This window comes from Scardinius erythrophthalmus (assembly GCF_964197995.2).
Source record: "Scardinius erythrophthalmus genome assembly, chromosome: 1".
In the NCBI taxonomy this organism is placed as follows: domain Eukaryota; kingdom Metazoa; phylum Chordata; class Actinopteri; order Cypriniformes; family Leuciscidae; genus Scardinius; species Scardinius erythrophthalmus.
The window spans coordinates 70,848,266-70,868,882 of record NC_138221.1 but is presented as its reverse complement, the minus strand read 5'-3'; the positions used below and the strand labels follow the sequence as shown (position 1 = coordinate 70,868,882).

General features: G+C 36.1%; 1 protein-coding gene across 2 annotated transcripts in view; it reads right to left on the bottom strand.

The window, feature by feature from the left end:
• The window catches only part of cep112 (centrosomal protein 112), a 210,447-nt gene that overhangs the window by 48,232 nt on the left and 141,598 nt on the right, over positions 1-20,617 (bottom strand). For both annotated transcript variants that reach the window (XM_081363687.1, XM_081363688.1), the window contains exons 22-23: positions 18,161-18,223; positions 8,835-8,984 (exon numbers count right to left, since the gene is read on the bottom strand). In XM_081363687.1, the coding sequence (XP_081219813.1) occupies positions 8,835-8,984; positions 18,161-18,223 (213 nt within the window). The remainder of the gene's footprint in view (positions 1-8,834; positions 8,985-18,160; positions 18,224-20,617) is intronic.

Below are 20,617 nucleotides of genomic sequence, written 5' to 3'. Positions count from 1 at the left end.
ATGGTTAAATAAATGTTCAGTGATATCTTCCAAAGATTTCTGAATTTTGGCGCAATGTTTTCTCTTTATTATGGAAGCTTGTTTCTGCCACAGAGTGAAAAATAAAAAAGGTAATTGCGACTTTTTAATCTAACAATTCTGACTTTTTTCTCAGAATTACATGATATAAAATCAGAATTATGAGATATAAACTCGCAATTGCGAGAAATATACTTGAAATTCTGACTTTTTTTCTCAGAATTACATGATATAAAATCAGAATTATGAGATATAAACTCGCAATTGCGAGAAGTATACTTGAAATTCTTACTTTTTTCTCAGAATTGCATGTTTATATCTCGCAATTCTGACTTTATAATACGCAATTGGGAGTTATAAAGTCAGAATTGCATGATACAAAGTCGCAATTGCATGTTATAAAGTCAGAATTGTGAGATATAAACTATTCTGAGGTAAAAAAAAAAACAACCACAAAAAATCCGTCTTTTGTTTCTTTAGAATTGGATTTTATATCTCACAATTCTGAGAAAAGATGTCAGAATGGCGAGATATAAACTCGCAATTATGTGTTAAAAAGTCAGAATTGCGAGATATAAAGTCAGAATTGCGAGATATAAAGTCAGAATTGCGAGATATAAAGTCAGAATTGCGTGATATAGTCGCAATTGCGAGAAAAAAAGTCAGAATTCTGACTTTATAAGACGCAATTGCGACTTTATTTCATGCAATTCTGACTTTATATCTCGCAATTCTGACTTTATATCTCGCAATTCTGACTTTATATCTCGCAATTCTGAGAAATAAAGTCAGAATTGCGAGATGTAAACTCGCAATTGTGAGATAAAAAGTCGCAATTATCTTTTAAAATGTTTTATTCTGTGGCGGAAACAAGCTTCCATACTATATAGTGTTGATCTGGCAACTAGAAAATACACTTTCTGAACTTTTTCAAGTTTCGTCATGCTGCCATGTGTGGAAAGTTTTAAACCGTGTATATATATATATATATTTTTTTTTTTTAAGTTGAATTTAAACGTTCTCGAGAAGCACATGACATCAACAACAGGTCTTGTATGCTGGATATGTTTTCGGACATTTCCAGTTTCCGGAAGGCCAATTGTTATGAGCTGGGCAAACATAGAGGACAGAATGAAAAAAGCAGTGACACGCACTTGACTAAACACAGAAGGAAAGTTTTCACAGACAGTCTTTCTGAAGCTTTTCGGGTGGAGAAAGTGGGACTTTAGGAGACTTGCCAAACAAACACGCGTTTAATCTTAAGCAATACGAGCAACAGAGACATCTGATAACAGACGACGCAATCAGAACAACTGTTTTGGGATTATTGCATTCAAACGCGCCACACTTTGATGTTTCTTTCTGTTCTTTTTTGTCTCAAGCCCTTCAGCTTTCATAATCCGCCTTTGAAGTGAGATACTTGGCAACAGTGTCAGTGTGTGACACGCTTATTCTCACTGTCCAAACACACACACACAGGCCCGTTCAGTCCTGTCTCTCTGTCTTATCAGTGATGCTTTACATGTGTCTGGACTTCCATCAACTAGTCATTCATTAATTAGACTCTCATTAACAGCAGTTAACACTCTGAACACTGAAGGTCAAACACACATACAATACCATTATGACTCCATTATACTCCTAATATCAGCCGAACTGTGTGTGTGAAACTCATAGAGCGACTGAAACACACTCATAACGAGAGAGCAGGTTCAGCAGCGACTGTGCTAACTAGCTTTACATGGTCATAACAGGAATTTTGAGTATAACACAAAGTTAGTAAGTGACTCTGTTGCACTTATCTTACGTTTTCTACAAAAAGTCTTGCAGATGCGTTTCCAAAACGGTGTGTATTTTAGCATTTTGCTCTAAAGACAGCTTTACTTTCACTGAAAAAATAACTTGTATGATTTCATTTGTAAAACATATTTTAAGTAGATTTTTCAACTTGTTATTATTATCAAATAAAATCAACTTACGACTGAACTTAACATTCATTTGACATTTCATTGACTCAACATTTAATGGAAGTAATTAAGTAAATATTACTTAATTATATTTCACTTCACATATCAAATTAAGTAACATCTACTTAACAAAGTTAAGTAAATGTAACAAAATTAACTTTTTCACTTAAACACTAGCCTATACCACTGAATTAAACCACACTTTTAAAGTGTATGCTTTACTTAGAAACATCTAAGTAAATGTTAACATTCAATAGATTGTTTTTAAAATGAATGTGTCATTTTTAATGTATCCAGATGTCACAAAATGGCAAGTTACCAAAACTTTCAATAAAAGCACTGATAAAACAGTGTAAACACAGCTGGAAAACAAGTGAATCAAAAATCCCAACCTTATTAATTACGTATGCCCCAGTGCATGATGGGAACACCAGAATTAGAAAAGTTTAGTAGATATTAGTATTTACGCTTTAATTTCTACAAGCTTGAATTGAGTCCAAATATAGAATTTACTTTTTTTTATTATTATTATTATTATTCTTGCCTGAACTAACCTTTTCATGCAGAAATTACATTAGTTTTTTCTGTAGCATTTACTTCACCACAGAATAATTAGATGTTGAGATGTGGACTAATGATTGCAGAAGTCCTAGAGATGCTAAGAGATACAGTGCTGTTATTAAACGTTAGCATTTCAGTAAAGTACTGAGAGTGTTGTACACTGTACGTGTATTCCCAACGATCAGCAGACTGTGGGAAAGGTCTGGAAAGATGTCTTTATGAGCTCATATGAAGCTTTCAGCAGCTGCTAGCGTTTCCACACTAGCACATCATTTCAGTGTCTATCCTGTCAGACCCTTCTGATATAACTCACTCATGCTGATAAAACTCTGATTGAACTCAAGCTTTTGATCATAAACTAAAAAGTATGGTCAAGAAATTAAGCATGAAACTGAATCCAGTGTAAGCGGAGGGAATGAGATCAATGCTATTTAGAGTTTAACTTGCTAGAACAGAAGTAGAAGTGGGTTAACTAGGGTTGCCAACCGTTCCGTATAATACGGAATCGTCCCGTATTTGACACATAAAAGTCTTGTTCCGTATTGAACTGATACCGAACGCACTTTGTTCCGTATTTTTGAGAATCAATTCAGTGCAAATCCATGACAGACACATCAGACTATGGACGAAGACAATTGTAGGCTATGATAAGAAAAAAAAAAAAAAAAAACGACGGTGCGGTAGATATTAATTTCTCCCCGATTGTCTATGATCAGCGTAGCATTTTTAACATCTTGGAACATCATCAGAGAATGCCCTTTTAATTGGTCGTTTCAGTCATTGTGAGTCACGTATCGTAGCAACGATGACCACAAGTGACAACAGCGGGAAATGTAAAAATGACTACCTCCGAGCAGCCGGCGAAAAAGAAAAGAGCACAAAAATGTACATACGGTGTTGTATTGCTTGAATGCAGTATTTGAGTGCAATATTTTATATTTTCTTTATTAGCTGTTTTTTTTATGTATTATTGTTTTGCACTGGAAAGAAAGTTAACTATAATGGAAGTATAATTATATAAAGATATTTGCACTACACTTCCTTAAAATGTTATCTAATGAAATTAAAAATATTATTTTTTGCACTGGAAAGAACATTCTAGAAGTCTAATTCTATTGCATAAGTTCACACAAGGCTACAGAAAACTGTTGTGGTTATGTTTCTTCAAATGCAGTCTAAGCCGATGAGTTTTGAATGATATATTTTGTATTTGTTTAAGTTAAAAGTAAAACGTATTATAAGCTAAACAAATCCATGGATCATTGTTGGCAAAATGATCATGATAGCCTTTATATTTCACATCTATGTGATTCAGTCTTGTATATTGATTAGGCCTACTTTGCTATTCTATAAATATATAGGCCTAATAAGTTTTAGGCCTATTATAATATGCTATAATGTATGAAATATATTTATATTATTCCTTATTTCCATTTCAGAAAGTTGGCAACCCTAGGGTTAACTCGGCGGCCATCTTGCACTCGGGCGACTGTCTTCAGTCATGCGACTACAGCTAATATCTAACTGGATTACTGAAAACTCAAAAACTACTACTTTAAATCAGCATGACATGAATTGTGTCATAAACTTTGTTTCGTACTCTCAACAAAGACCAGGCGGTGCCTTTGCAGATTGGCGTTTGGCTATTTTTATTTTTGTAGGCTAAAGGAGTTGTAACGAGTTAGCATTTTAGCACTTTCTGGAGTGAATTGTTTTTTTTTAATGGATTTTTTGCTTTAAATAAGGTCTGTATCCTAATGATCGTAAAAATCGACAATTTTGACCCATACAATGTATTGTTGGCTATTGTCACAAATATACCCGTGCGACATGTGACTGGTTTTGTGATCCAGGGTCATATATTAGTAGCTATAGTAGCTCAGCTATATACTGTATGTGTGTGTCTGCGAAAACTAGATTGCTTCTTGATGGACTTTTGAGGGCTACTGCACTTACGGCTAAAGAAAACAAGTATTATGAAGTAAATACTAATTTACTTTTTATCTATTTGAGCTGCATGATTCTGGTTAAATTGAGAATCAAACTGAGATCACGATTCTCCAATGATTCTGAACAGACAACAAAATAGCATGTAATTTACTAGCGGTTCTGACAAAATGTTAATGGCTGCAGTCTGTTTAAAATGTTTAACTAAACGGTATGAATTATTTTAAAGGGGTGGTATAATGCCCTTTTCACAAGGTGTAAAATAAGTCTCTGATGTCCCCAGAGTGTGTGTGTGAAGTTTTAGCTCAAAATACCCCACAGATATTTTTATATAGCATGTTAAAATTGTCGCTTTTTAAGGGTGAGCAAAAACACACCGAGGGTGAGCAAAAACACACCGTTTTTGTGTCTGTCCCTTTAAATGCAAATGAGCTGCTGCTCCCGGCACAGGGGGCGGAGCTTCAAGAGCTTGTGTCATTTTACCTCACACAGACACACTGAAAATTTCAAACACTTTTAGCCTTTTATGTTTAAACCAGAGTCAGAGGATGGAGAGACTCAAGAAGAAGTGACAACATGTAGAAGCAACAAGACATTTCTGAATGGTTAGTTGATGAATTTATGAAGCTGATGTGTAGTTATCTTCTAGTCATTGATTAGCATATTCCGTCTTGATAATCTATAAATCGTGTTTAGGGGGCGGGGTTTATGCAAATTCTAGGGTTGGTGATGTTCAAAGACAAATGCATTTTTTTACAGTCACTTGTCGTTATTTGAAGCGCCAAGTTACTTTCAAAAGGTGATTTGCTTTATTTTGAACACTACTGTAGACATCAGTGTTTATATCCAAACGGTAAACTTTTATCCCAGTTCTTCTGTGATAATTTGAAATTACAGTAACACAGAAATAACGATACTTTTGGTGTTTGTGAAGCCGTTTCAAACTTTCATACTTAATGTTTCGTTTCATACTTATACTGTACATGATAACTGCTCTATCTGGATCAGCGGCAGCGCCAACACAGATTTCAATTAAAACAAATAATTTAGTTCACTGCTGCATACTATATCACACACTATGAATTAGCTTATATTACAGCATGTGCTTATAATGTTTATGACACACACTGTAGTCAATGTTTGTGAGAGAACAGGAATGCCTGACCCTGAACACAGAGCGCATTACAGCTTCAGTGACAAAAACTGAGCAGTTCAAAGCTTCAAAACCCTCGTAAAACCACCACACACTCCAATCGGCCACGATCCCAAACCCTCTTTGTAAGCTCCACAAAGGACAGCAAAGTCATGTCTACTCAATAAAAGCCCGGGCCAGACTCCGCCACCTCTGTCATGCAAAAAGCCATGTTGGAGGCCCTTTGTGCGCAGTTGTTTCAGTTGTTACACACACAAAGAGCTGAAAACACTCAGTCAGCCATGATGGATTGGTCAAAACAGCGGAACAACAAATCATTTGGATGAATCTAAAGGAGCCTCTTTGTTAAGGGTGTCACACTTTCAGCTCATTTCATCTGCATCTTATATGAAAGTATGTTGCATCTGAAGTCCTCTTACAATCGTAACTGAGGGTTTCACCAATTAAGTTTTTTTTTTTTTTTGGTTTTTCACGTGCATTTTCTACCGTCTCCCTGACCCTTAGAATTAAACAGGCTACTGTACCTTTAAGACTTCCACATGTAAATGTGATTGGCTAACCTCTTTGCATATGAATTGAGTTACAACGCCCTAACCGAACGTCTGAATACTCAGTCGTGTTGATATAGGTGTCCGGATCGGCGAAAAGAGTGATTTCTCGGAAACTTTTCGGAAGATTCTGATAACGTGTTGTTTAGGCAGCAATGCTGTTTTGAAACAACACCAATGTTTATTGAAACATCCTAAACTGTAAAATGACCAACAAATCTATGATTTAAATATCTTTACAGTTCAAATAATTTTTTTTTTGGCAAAAACAAAAAAGTTTTATAAAACGATAAACCATGTATGTATATATATATAGGGGAGAGTGGCGTAAGATGAGTCATGTGGTCCTCAAGATAAGAGAAAATTACAAAGTACATTGAAAGTATCTTAAGTAATTTCAGGATGTTTACTATCATTTTAAATGACCAGAATACATGTATGACAAAGGGTTCAAAAAATATGGCTTCTTATATGTATAAAAAAAAGAGTTCCTGTGGCTCAATTTACCCCAGGTTAGGGGTAAGTTGATCCGAGTCAGTGGGTAAGTTGCACCGTCTGGGTGTAAACTGACCATCTAACTGAATCTGGAAATCGCAAAGATAATTTATCTCTTTTAAAAACTACTTCAATAATCAAATTTCCTTTTACAAATAGTCATGTTTCTTTTCTTAAAGCTAATTTAAACAACATAAAAACAAATGAAGTTGAAATTTCAATATCTTTAATTGTTTGCATTTCCGAAACTAAATATTGAACACCAAAATGGTTCCCAAAAACAGACTAAACAGAAAGTATGTTGAGTAAAATAAAAAAAAACTGAAGTAGAATGAATGAATAAATGTCACTGAAACTAATAAACTGTTTAGTCAAAAGGTTCTTGGCATGGTATTTTTTCTGCAATGTCGAACATGTTAGGCCATTAGAGACTACGGGTACATACAGATTTATATGATTAACCATCTTCTGGTTAAAAGGATTTGGTGTACTTTGTTCCTATCAAAGAAAAAAAAAATAAATAAAAAAAAAATAAAAAAGAACCAAACTAGTTGCGTATTCATAATTCATAATTATATCATAATTATACCAGTTTATACTTCAGAGATTTAACTTAAGTGCTTACAGTGCTTTAAGGTAAGATAAAATGCTGGCTCAATTTACCCCACAGCATTTGGCTCACTTTGCCCCATAGCTGCCATTTTTGACAAAACTAGCTAGCTTTCCAATTCAGGCTAATATTTAGCTAAATGATTGGCATGGTTTTATACATTGCTAAATCACCAATATGGATCATAAATATTTTTAGACCTGGACAAATTTGCTTTGATGTAACAGCCATTGCATCTGTTACGCTAAAATATTACAAATATTATAATATATATATATATATATATATATATATATTATAAAATATTCAGTTTTTAAAGTCAATGGGTGGCTTCCACTCCCATGTGTTTCTCTTTTTCACAGTCTGGCCAAAATGAAGGGTGGTTCCAAAATATATGGTCACATGACAATTAAAGTGTACAGTTGCCAATATAAGGGGGGGTGGGTCAACTTACCCACCGGTTCATCTTACCCCACACCCCCAATATATATTGGGAGTGAACAAAAACGCCAGATAGTCTGAATGAAAAAGCTAATTCAGATTCCACTTTATTTCAATATTCAACTTTACATTCTACTAACTCTCAGAGTCTCATAGGTAGACTCAGACTGTAGAGTTAGAATAATAAATGTAGTTGCAAAGTTAACTATAGTCAACAAGGGAAATAAAGCAACATTGAAATAAAGTGTTACCCAAACTCACTCCCTGACTCAGGGTTCGTACAGAAACTGTAAAATGTAATTCCAGGACTTTCAAGAATAATTCAAGCTCTACTTTTTAGTTTTCAAGGACTACAATAAGAGATCTCACTTATCAAACAATATCTTTATTATCTTTCAACTTCTAAAAAAGGTAAATAGATAAATAGAAATAAACTAATGAAGTAAAATGGTACAATAAAGTGCAGCAGATGCAATGACTGGTAACTTTAACCTTTGAAAGGACACTATGACAAAGATATTCCTTATTCAAATAGATTTTTTTCTCTCCCATGAATATATGATTGACCCGAAGAATGAAAGCTGTATCATATACTTAGATATTTATATGAGCAATATCACACTCATAGCCATGCGAAACAGCGCTATATCAGACGGGCTGCAGTGTTCATTTTGCATGAAAAGATTGTTTTATCAATAAAATTTAACACTAATTTTGCATATATATATTTTTTTTCCAATAATTATGCACTTTTCAAGTACCTTTTCATAAGTATGTCTGTTTTCAAGCGTTTTCAGGACTTAAATAAAAAAAAAAAAAAATCAAATTCAAGCACTTTAAGCACTTGCTGACAGTAGGTGGCGCTTATGAAACTGCAAAAACACAGCAGTTACCATAGAGGTCACAAATCACATGAATGGCCTATTTCAATATCAGAACCATGAACTTCACAGACAAGCTATCATCTTATTGTACTAATAATGAAGATTCACTTTCAATAAATGAGTCTGAAAGTTACAGTGTGCTTACATGGTGCATCAAATTAATTAACAGAAATCCTGCTTCGCATGATATTTTCACATGTGTTTGCTGACCTTGTTGGCCTGGTCCGCGTCTCTGTTGAGTCGTGTCCTCTCCTGGTCCCAGCGGCTCTGTTCCTCCTGTATTCGTGTCTCTAGGCTCTGCTGGATCTGTCGGCTGTCTTCTTTGAGGTTGTGTAGAGAGGTCTGCAGCTCAGCGATCACCTGTGTGGACACACACACATCAGTAAAGCTCCTCGGGGTCTGAGTTAATTACTCAGATAATGGATTCTGCTTAATTTAATGCTTGACCAGCTGGAGTCAAAGTATTCAGCAATGTCTTTGAGGTTTTCAGTAGATTTTTGTATTTTTTTTTTTTTTAACTGGAGGCCAAGATCTCAATTCAGTTGCCGGTGTTACATAATCAGTCGTCTCTAAGGTGTAAAGAGTCCCTGAAAACCATACTTGAGTAAAAGTACAGATACCGAACAGCAAAAATTACAAGTTACAAGTCACCAATTCCAATACGACTTGAGTAAAAGTCTTAGAGTATCTGATTTTAAGAGTACTTAAGTATTTTACTCATACTGAACGTAGGTTCAAAGATGCGCTAGTCCTCAACAGCTAAGAGACATGCCAGTGAAAATAAGAAACAATTGATCTAAAATCAAAATAAAACCGAATATTGCAATAAATAAAGGTTGACACAACACGTCTACAAACTCTCAAGTCTCAGTTCAGCTCAAGTGCACTAAAAGGCCATAAGTAAACCAATATCCTTCAAAAAGGTCACATCAATATAGCGGATAATTAAAATAATGTTAAGCAAAATTAAATAGTCATAGTCTACTGTGCCGGTTTCGGACAAGTTTGGGTGAGTAAAGGCAAAACACACAAGATGTAATACCTTCAATGCCCTTAGATGGCGATATCGCTTCTTTATAGCAGCAATAAACTACTGCAGAAAAAGTGAGGTGCCATGCAAAATGTAATGTCAGAGCTCGTCTACGGAGAGCCTGGCCACTCCCTATTAGGTCCTATTGTACAGAATTGTGGTTGTAGTTCCACCAGAGCTCCACTGGGGGCGATCGCCCATGAGTGCAGACTGAATGGGAGTCTATGGGGCTAGACGGCTAAATTTGTCTCTTTCACCCGATTGCCGTTGAGAAATCTCAGATTTGATTGTAGGTTTTGCAAGTTCAACATGGGTTATAGGTCGAAAGTTGAATGAACGAGTACTTATGTCCTTTCGATTTCTTACAGGTTGAGTTGTTGTTGCCAATAACATGCTAGCATTCTGCTAATGAACGCTGATTGGTCAGTGAAGGACTGATTACGACCAGAGATCCCGCTTGATGGCATCATGTGTGTGTGTGTATTTTCGGCGTGGTCTTTTAAAACAACAAAACAGAAACTCTTCTAGCACGTGTGTTTACCTGTGTCAGCTGTGTTGTCGATGCCTCGAGAGAAAAGAAAGTGCAGAGCGTGAAAGCACCAGAGTGACTGAAGGATTGCCGTAAAGCCGTATCTCTGGTCGTACGATGTGTATAACGTCATTGACATTTTAAAAGACTTTTTAAAGCAAATGAGTGACTCTAAAAAACACCCAGCAATGTGTAATTTCTTTGCATCTCCTTTCGAATACAACATTCAAATTACTAGACAAAAAATTATATCCTGAGAAAAGTGGATTTTGAGGGGTATAGCGCCATAGACCTCCATTCATTCTGCACTCGTCCTGTGAGCGCCCTCATGTGGAGCCAGAGTGGAACTGCAACCAGTTCAGAAGCCGGAAGTTTACTGAGAGTGGAAGTTCTCCCCTTATTAGACATTCTCTGGTAATGTGTAATTGCATTACTCATCACAAACGTATTGGAGTAAAAATTACATTTTCTTATTCAAAAATGTAGTCAAGTAGAGAGTAAAAGTTGATACTCAGTAAAACTAGCCAAAAAGATACTTAAGTACACTAACTAATTACATTTACTCCAATACATTACACTACTGTGTTCTGGATGCAGAAGAACCAACGATCTCAACAGTGAAAGCATCAATCTTGAATCACTGTAATTCCATGATTGATGAACTTTACACAGTTACTAAACTGAACTGGTTTCATCTGAACAGTGACAGCAGAACTGAACTTTGTTCGCTTCATTGAATCATTATTTTCCTGTTATCACTGTAAAGCTGGTTTGAAAGTCAAGGTGACGTGACTCATTTACATGAAATATGTCAAATTTATGTACATATTATATGTAATTTATTTGTAAATTGCTGAAAACGGATGGTAAGTACTGTAACTTATTTTGCTGCAAAAAAAAGTCATTGACTAGAAAATACCACTAAGAAAGGACTTTTAAGAATTGTTTCTGGCTTATTGGGTTGCGCAAAAAACATAATTTTACGCTACCTATTGACACACTACCGAAAAACGTTTAATTGCTAACTTTTAGCTAATTGATGAGCAAATAAAACAACACTGAATCTGCCTAATGAACACTAGGGATTGAGGCCTTAATCAGTTTTTTTGCAAATTATATAGCAAATCTCGGCTGCTTGATTTTTGCATTTCATTGGAAAATGTAACCAAAGCTCTTTCTATAAAGCTGAATATATAAGTACGTCCAACATTTTCTGCATGCATACAGTACGCTTGCTCGCTTAGGGCGATATTTACTAGCTATATGTGACCCTGGATCACAAAACCAGTCACGAGTCGCACGGGTTTATTTGTGGCAATAGCCAACAATACATTGAATGGGTCAAAATGATAGATTTTTCTTTTATGCCAAAAATCATGAGGATATTAAGTGAAGATCATGTTCCATGAAGATATTTTGTAAATTTCCAACCGTAAATATATAAAACATGTATTTTTGTGAGTGAATGCAGCACAATCGCCAACATAAATGGACAACTTTAAAGGAGATTTTCTCAATGTTTCGATTTTTTTGCACCCTCAGATTCCAGATTTTCATAACACATAACCACACATCAATGGAAAGCTTATTTATTCAGCTTTCATATGATGTATAAATCTCAATTTCAAAAAGCTGACCCATGTGACTGGTTTTGTGGTCCAGGGTCACATATAGCAATTATTAATTGCTAAATCAAAACTGTATTATCCCAATTCCAATTTATTTATAAAGCACATAATAATACAACAATGTTGACCTTAGTGCTACACAAAAAATAAAACATTAAAATATAACAAACACAAATAACTATAAATGCAAAATATCGCAAAAGATTGTTCGATCCACAGACTCTTAGGAGTCTTAAACACACCAAAAACATCTTCAAACTCTTAAAACCCGATACCTGTGATACAACAGTACCTCGACACTCAAAATATGTCCGAAAGGCATGATAATTATAAATATTAACATCCTGTTTTTCTGTAATGCTGATTTTAAAAGATTGCGAAAGGCATTAAATCAATTATAAGCACTTGATTGCAGCCCATTACTCTAATTATTTTTGCATGTTTATTTGCATTCTCTCAGCTTATGCAATATGCAATTCTCAGTTTATGATGTGACGTCAAGACCTATGAAATCTCATGCAATGCGTTATTAGCTTTTAATAACGAACAGATTTCAGAGTCAGAGTCGAGCGCAGATGAAGGTCCAGTCAGAAATCAGTGTTTTTAGGGCCCAAAATGAGAACCGTACAGTTAAAATCCCAAATGACCACCCCTACATAGTCGCCCTTCACATTTCACACACTAAACTCACACCCAAACACAACTGAGGAGAGTTTAATGATGAAAATGAGAAAAACCAAACTCACATTCTGCTTCAACTGCGGCCAAGAGAGCCGCGGCGAAGCTCAGGGCTAGACAGATAATTGTTTATTGTGCATAAATGTTCGGAGGAACGCTTTTACTGGAATCCGCTGATTGTGTAGGAGTTGGGAGTGATCTCTTGGAGCGGACACAGAGGGAGAGATTAAGCTTATTTTGTCAGTGGGCGAACCACATGAAAGCACCAAACGCCCCATTATTATGGTAACATAAGTTCTCATGGTAATAATTATTTGGCTATACAGATTCGTTTGCCTGAAGGGACACACTCATCCGCTTGATTGTTATTCCTCGCTCTTGATATTTGGGAATTTCGCCGGTAATGGCTTTAGCACGTCGTCTTTCATTTTAAAGGCTGTCTTTAGATTGGTGGAGATGTTATACTGTGGCTATGAGGTGTAAAACTGACGTCTTCTTTCTGATGGGTGACTGAGTTATTGAGATGCGCAAAAACAAAACAATATATACAGTATGAGACCAAACTGAAAGCTTTAGTGATGTAGTAAGACACTGGGGGGATCATCAGAAACGAGGGATCAATGTATCGGTGGGCGATATGGCAAAATTATATTTTTCCTACAGGATCACGATACAAAACATAAAAGAAAAGTGGATGACGGACCATTTAGGTCAAAGTAGAGGTGGGCCAAATTTTTTGATATCAAGAATTAAACTGTCACTAGTTGAAATGTCTATTCTTGATATCAACAATTGAATTGCTACTAGTAACAATGTTCATTTTTGATATCAATAATTCAATTTTCACTAGTGACAATGTTAATTTCTGATATCATGAATGTGATTGTTACTAGTAAGAAAGCCATTTTAGATATCTGAAATAATATTGATATCAGAAATACATTTTCAGATATCAAAAATGAAAACTTTTACTAGTAGCAATTCAATTGTTGATATCAAGAACAGACATTTCAACTAGTGACAATTGAATTATTGTTATCAAAAATTATATTTCTACTAGTAAGAAATCAATTCTTGATATCAACCATTGATTTTGAATGGCAGCCTATGGTGACATTTCACTAGTGAAAATATAATTACAGATATCAACAATTAAATTGTTGATATCAAGAATTCAATTGTCAATATCAAGAATTCAATTGTTGATATCAACAATCCTGGAAATGAATAAAAGTTAAAACGGCTTGCCATAGAATATCATTATTAATAATATTCAGTAAGGGTGTTGCTATTTGTTTGATAAAGTGTTCTGTTAACATGTTACAATGCAGTGATTTGTGTATTGCTAACATGTTAGCACGTTAGCATATTGTAAAGAGCGCTATATGAATAAAGCCGAGTCGACTTGTTTGTTGCACGTACAGCTGAAACGCGTGGATCTCAGAGCTGGACTGATTTGATATGCGCATGCATAATAATACTCCAGCACACGTATGCATACGCTAGCGGTGATGAAAGGAGATCTACTGTAGAAAGCCAAGCTCAGTTTGGACAACACCTTGTGTTCCTCATCATTAGCTGAGAGCTTCAAACACCGGCGAGATTAAAGGTCAGTGAAAGAAGAGCTGGATTTGCCCAATGCTAATTAAAGACGCTCCAGTGCATGTATGGCGCGCGGTATGGATTTAATTGGCGCGTTTCACATGCGACTCCACAGCTTTGGGCACATCTGAGAGAGGCCTGTTGATGCCATGGGTTCGTGTGCGCCTCAGAAGTTCAAAGGACACTTGTCTATACAACCTTGCAATGCATTATGGGACGCTACAGCAACTGTATTCTTCCAAGGCCAAATAGTCGCAAGGGAATAGTACAGAAAATCTATCATTACATGCTATTCTTTTTTTGTTTCTTTCTAGCGTGGAAAACAAAAGGAGAAATTTCTGCTTCTTTTATATTGAATATTATAAGTTATATTACAGGGACTCAAACATGGAATTTTCATGACTACAAAACGGACTAAAAATGAATAAAAATGGCCACAAATACGATTTAGCTTTAGATACATGTCATATTATTGAGAAATTGGAAACTCTCACCACCTGCATTAAACATAAAAATGCTATTATAATAAATGCAACACTGTAAAACATTTTTAAATGATACCTGCTAATATAAACCAGATAATACAACTAAATAAATCCAATTCAATAAGAACCCTGTTTCTGTTTGTCTCCATTTGGGCAAACGATTCTACAGAATGTTTGTTTCCGCCACAGAATAAAACATTTTAAAAGCTAATTGCAACTCTTTATCACACAATTTTTAACGCACTTTATAACGCACAGTTGCGTCTTTATATCATAAAATTCTGACTTTATAACACGCAATTGTGACTTTATATCATAAAATTCTGACTTTATAACACACAATTGCGACTTTTTATCACGCAATTCTGACTTTATAACACATTTCTGACTTTATATCACACAATTGCGACTTTATATCACACAATTGCGACTTTTTATCACGCAATTCTGACTTTATATCACGCAATTCTGACTTTATAACACGCAATTCTGACTTTATATCACACAATTGCGACTTTTTATCATGCAATTCTGACTTTATATCACACAATTGCGACTTTTTATCACGCAATTCTGACTTAAAACACAATTGCGACTTTATATCATAAAATTCTGACTTTATAACACACAAATGCGACTTTATATCACGCAATTCTGACTTAAAACACACAATTGCGACTTTATATCATAAAATTCTGACTTTATAACACGCAATTCTGACTTAAAACACACAATTGTGACTTTATATCATAAAATTCTGACTTTATAACACACAATTACGACTTTTTATCACGCAATTCTGACTTAAAACACACAATTGCGACTATATCACAAAATTCTGACTATAACACAATTGCGACTTTTTATCACGCAATTCTGACTTTATAACACAATTCTGACTTTATATCACACAATTGCGACTTTATATCACACAATTGTGACTTTTTATCACGCAATTCTGACTATATCACGCAATTGACTTTATAACACGCAATTCTGACTTTATATCACACAATTGCGACTTTATACCACACAATTGCGACTTTTTATCACAAAATTCTGACTTTTTATCACACAATTGCGACTTTTTATCAGGCAATTCTGACTTAAAACACACAATTGCGACTTTATATCACAAAATTCTGACTTTATAACACACAATTGCGACTTTATATCATGCAATTCTGACTTTATAACACAATTCTGACTTTATATCACACAATTGCGACTTTATATCACACAATTGCGACTTTTTATCACGCAATTCTGACTTTTTATCACGCAATTCTGACTTCATAACACAATTCTGACTTTATATCACACAATTGCGACTTTATATAACACAATTGCGACTTTTTATCACGCAATTCTGACTTTATATCACGCAATTCTGACTTTATAACACGCAATTCTGACTTTATATCACACAATTGCGACTTTTTATCATGCAATTCTGACTTTATATCACACAATTGCGACTTTTTATCACGCAATTCTGACTTAAAACACAATTGCGACTTTATATCATAAAATTCTGACTTTATAACACACAAATGCGACTTTATATCACGCAATTCTGACTTTATAACACGCAATTGTGACTTTTTATCACACAATTATGACTTTATATCACACAATTATGACTTTATATCACGCAATTATGACTTTATATCACGCAATTATGATTTTAAAACACGTAATTATGACTTTAGAACTTGCAATTGCAACTTTATTCTGAGATGTAGGAAAAAAGTCTGAATTGTGAGCTAAAAAGTCACAATTACCTTTTTTTTGTTATTCTGTGGCAGAAACAATCTTCCATACGTTTCCTAACAAGAGGAAGAAGTTGTTTGGAGTGGAGGAGGAGCACTTAATGTGTATTAAACAAAGACGTGTTCCCACCAAATGCGAGTGGGAAACGAGAGAGGAAAAACTATGTTTATCCAGCAAATGCCAATTTTGTGCCTCAGAAAAAAGGAATTAATCATCAGTGGTTCTCTCAGAGGTTATTTAGAAATGGGAAGAAGTGCCTGTGAACTCTTTTTTCTCACACACTCAAAGTGTGTTCTTTTGATGTGGAAGCATTGTGTAATTTAATAGGCCTGTGTTTTCACACAACATCTGCTTGTCAACCTGACATTCAGCACTCTGTGTTGTGGAGAGAAGTGAAAGAAGAGCGAGTGTTTGAGCTGTGACTGAGGTAATGAGAGGCTCACACTGAACATCTACAGTGTGTGAGGAGTTCAGCTTGCGAGAAGAACGAAGGTTATTCTTCTGAACCTGAAGCCAGTGCAATGGCGTAGAGTCTGAGCAGATTAAATCTAATGTTTAACACATGGCCTCAGTAACACACACGAGAGGAGAGATAAGCGCTCGGACACATACACACACACACACACACTACACCTTCAGAGTGTGAAATCTGGGCCAGGAACGGAGGGTGGGGGACACGTGTTGAGTAGGGCTGAAGAGTGAAGTGTGTGTGTCCAACACCTCAGCTGATTTATGAAGAAAACAGAGTTGAGGAAGAAACTTTCACACTCCGGTTTAACAAGACACTCATAACTGTGACTGGATGTCGATCACTACAGGCAATAATTCATTTTGATAAAAGTTTTGAGAAAGTAATTGTTAGCAGTAAGTTATTAAACTTACTGCTACAAGTTATTAAAAAAGTAGCTGGGTCATTTTTAATTAAATAGAAAACAAATATATATATATATATATATATAATATATATATATATATATATATATATATATATATATATTTAATTTTTTTTTATTACAAAAAAAAACAAAAAAGGCCAAAGTTTCATGTCCTCACCACACACACGCACGCACACACGCACGCACGCACGCACACACACACACAGGCAGTAGGGGGATTTGGAGTCTTTGATTTGACTCTTTCTGATGTTTTATTAGGTATTAGTGGCTCAGTATAATATAATTGTGAAATGACAGTTAAAAATGTTTAAGTAAACAAAATTAATAGTTTTTTTCTGGAATGGTCATCCACCCACCCATCCATCCATCCATCCACCCATCATTCAATCCACCCATCCATCCACCCATCATTCAATCCACCCACCCACTGAACCACCCACCCATCCATCATTCAATCCACCCATCCATCCACCCATCCATCCATCCACCCATCCATCCATCCATCCATCCATCCATCCATGCACCCACTGACCCACCCATCCATCCATCCATCCATCCATCCATCCATCCATCCATCCATCCATCCATCCATCCATCCATCCATCCATCCATCCATCCATCCATCCATCCATCATTCAATCCACCCATCCATCCACCCATCCATCCATCCATCCATCCATGCACCCATTGACCCACCCATCCATCCATCCATCCATCCACCCACTCACCCACCCATCCATCCATCCACCCATCCATCCATTCCCACATCCATCCATCCATCCATCCACCCCCTGACCCACCCATCCACCCATTCATTCATCCATCCATCCATCCATCCATCCATCCATCCATCCATCCATCCATCCACCCATCCATCCATCCATCCATCCCGTGTTCAAACAATGGTGTGCAAACCTGTGCAGACTTGGCCAGCTTCTGATTATACTCCTTCTCGAGATGCTTCAGCTTGCCGTTGGTCTGTAATGAAAGAGAACACAGAAGAGGAGTGTGTTAGAGACACACGACACCAGCGAGACGCTTTGCCGTGACCTCTGCGGCTGGCATGCGTGTGTGTATGGCTGGAGCTCTGGGCTCAGGGCCAGGCCTGACACCACAACAGCACACGGGCCTTTCATCAGAAGCCAACTTATCACCACTTAACAGGAAGAGAGAAAACAATCTCACAGCGTTATCTGCAAAACAAGAATATGACATGAAAAAAAAAACCCGCTGTAAGCTTTTATGAGCAAGAACATGAAAAGAGACAAAGAGATAAATGAGTATACGAGGGTTGTTTTTTGTGAAAAGACAGATGTGCTTTTGTGGCTTGTTCACAGATCTGATATTAGTAAGAGATTGACAGAAACAAGGCAGAGTTGATGTTCTGAGCAGAAATCCACCACTGTAATGTCTCCTCATCATCATAAAGACGGGACTCTCAAACAGTCTGTCTCAGCCAAGCAGGTCTAAGATAGGGCCAGTTAAGATAGGGCCAGTTATCCGTTACGGTACTTTGTACTTTTTCTCACCTGGGCTGGGCTTGTTTGATTTGTAATAACACACACCACTGATCAATATAAATGACTGGATTGCTCATGACATCATAAAAAGTAAATCCATATTGGTATCCCCTAGTATTCCCTCATATTCCAATGATTACTTGGAAATCGTCTGATAATACCTCACGAGTCAGTGTTTTTATATCTGAAGTCTCCCTGTACATTCTTACAACGCAAACGTCCTAAACATTTAAATGGTTATTTGTTTAAAGTCAGGGATTTCCCCTGCTTATTACAAGTTACGTTCATCTTCCTTACGGTAGCGAATATCAGATCAGCTGACATACTTATTTGACAACGCTTTTATTTACCTTATTTGGCACTTGATGCACTGTATGTTTTTGTTTCATGGAAGAGCACAGCATACTTATTCTTCTAAATCTCTCATTTGGTGGTCCATGAAAGCAAGCCATGCAGGTTTGGAACAACATGAGTAAACGATGACAGGATGTTCATTTTTGAATGAACTAAGATCAGACAATTCGATAAAAAGAGGATGCTTAATTGATCTGCACTGATAAAGTCACACAAGTATAGAAAAACACAACCAAGTTAGAGTGAGAAAGCTGGAAAATGAAGCATTTGGCTGCTTTGAGTGCGTTCTCTTGCAAATATCTGTACCTTGCCAAAGGCATCTTTAGAGCTACAGGCGCTTTGAGCTTCTATCAGGTGTTTTAATCACTTCACAATGCCGAGTCCGCGGCCTTTGAAGAGTGAACGCTGCATTTGAACAGTACTGTATCTGAAAGCACAAAGCATGCAATGCTGAGCCAAACTTCATTAGCGGTCTAATTCTGGAGCTGAGCAATCACAACACTCACCCGTCCAATCACACACATTAAAACAGATGGAAAATAAACAGCAGCACATACACCTACAGGGAGTATGAGATGAGATGTAATTATCTTTTTTTTTTTTTTCAAAATAGAAACAATTAGGTTTGATAGTGTACAAAGTACAAGGCTGGGAGGCATTTCTCCACGTTTTTGCAGCGAGTGTCTGTGTGTGTTTAGAGGACAATTTCAGGGCTTGCTCCATTGGATTGTGTAGCTTGGAGAGGATGACTTTTTTTTTTTGGTAAACATGGTTTTAAAAGCAATGGGTGTTCTCATGTATCCAAACTGCCTTGGGTTTATTGGTTCCTGGTGTTGGGGAAAGAAAAAGCAGGATGAATTGTTCACCCAAAAATACAAATTCTGTCATCATTTACTCACCCTTGTGTCGTTTTAAATCAGTAGGAGTTGTTTTCTTTCACACAATGAAAGTATACAAAGACCAAGGGTCGTCAAACTCCAACAAGGGCAAACAAAAATCCCATGAAATGGGATTAAGGTGGGAGTAAGACACAAATATGCAAGTCATAATCAAGCTAGACAAGTAAAGTCATGTCAGTGGCTCACCTCAAGCAAGTGCTAAGTTCACCAAGTTCAGTCACATTAACAAATGGTACAATTTGAGGTTATTTTACTTAAGTCCTCTAATAATTACTCGATCTCTGAAATCTTAATCACACATAACTGTGAATCAGCTTGGCAAGAAAACTTGCATTGCAAGATAAATTACTATACTAATATTTATGATGAAATATAATTAAAAAAACATCTATCGCGTGTCATTATGTGTATTGATGTACGATTTATGTTTGGCACTTCAGAATTTCCCTTTAAAGGTATAGTTCACTTAAAAATGAAAATTCTGTCATCAACCTGTATGAGTTTCTGTCTTCTGCTGAACACAAAAGTAGATATTTTGAAGAATGTGGGTAACCAGACAGTTGATGGACCCCACTGACTTCCATAGTATTTTTTCCCCC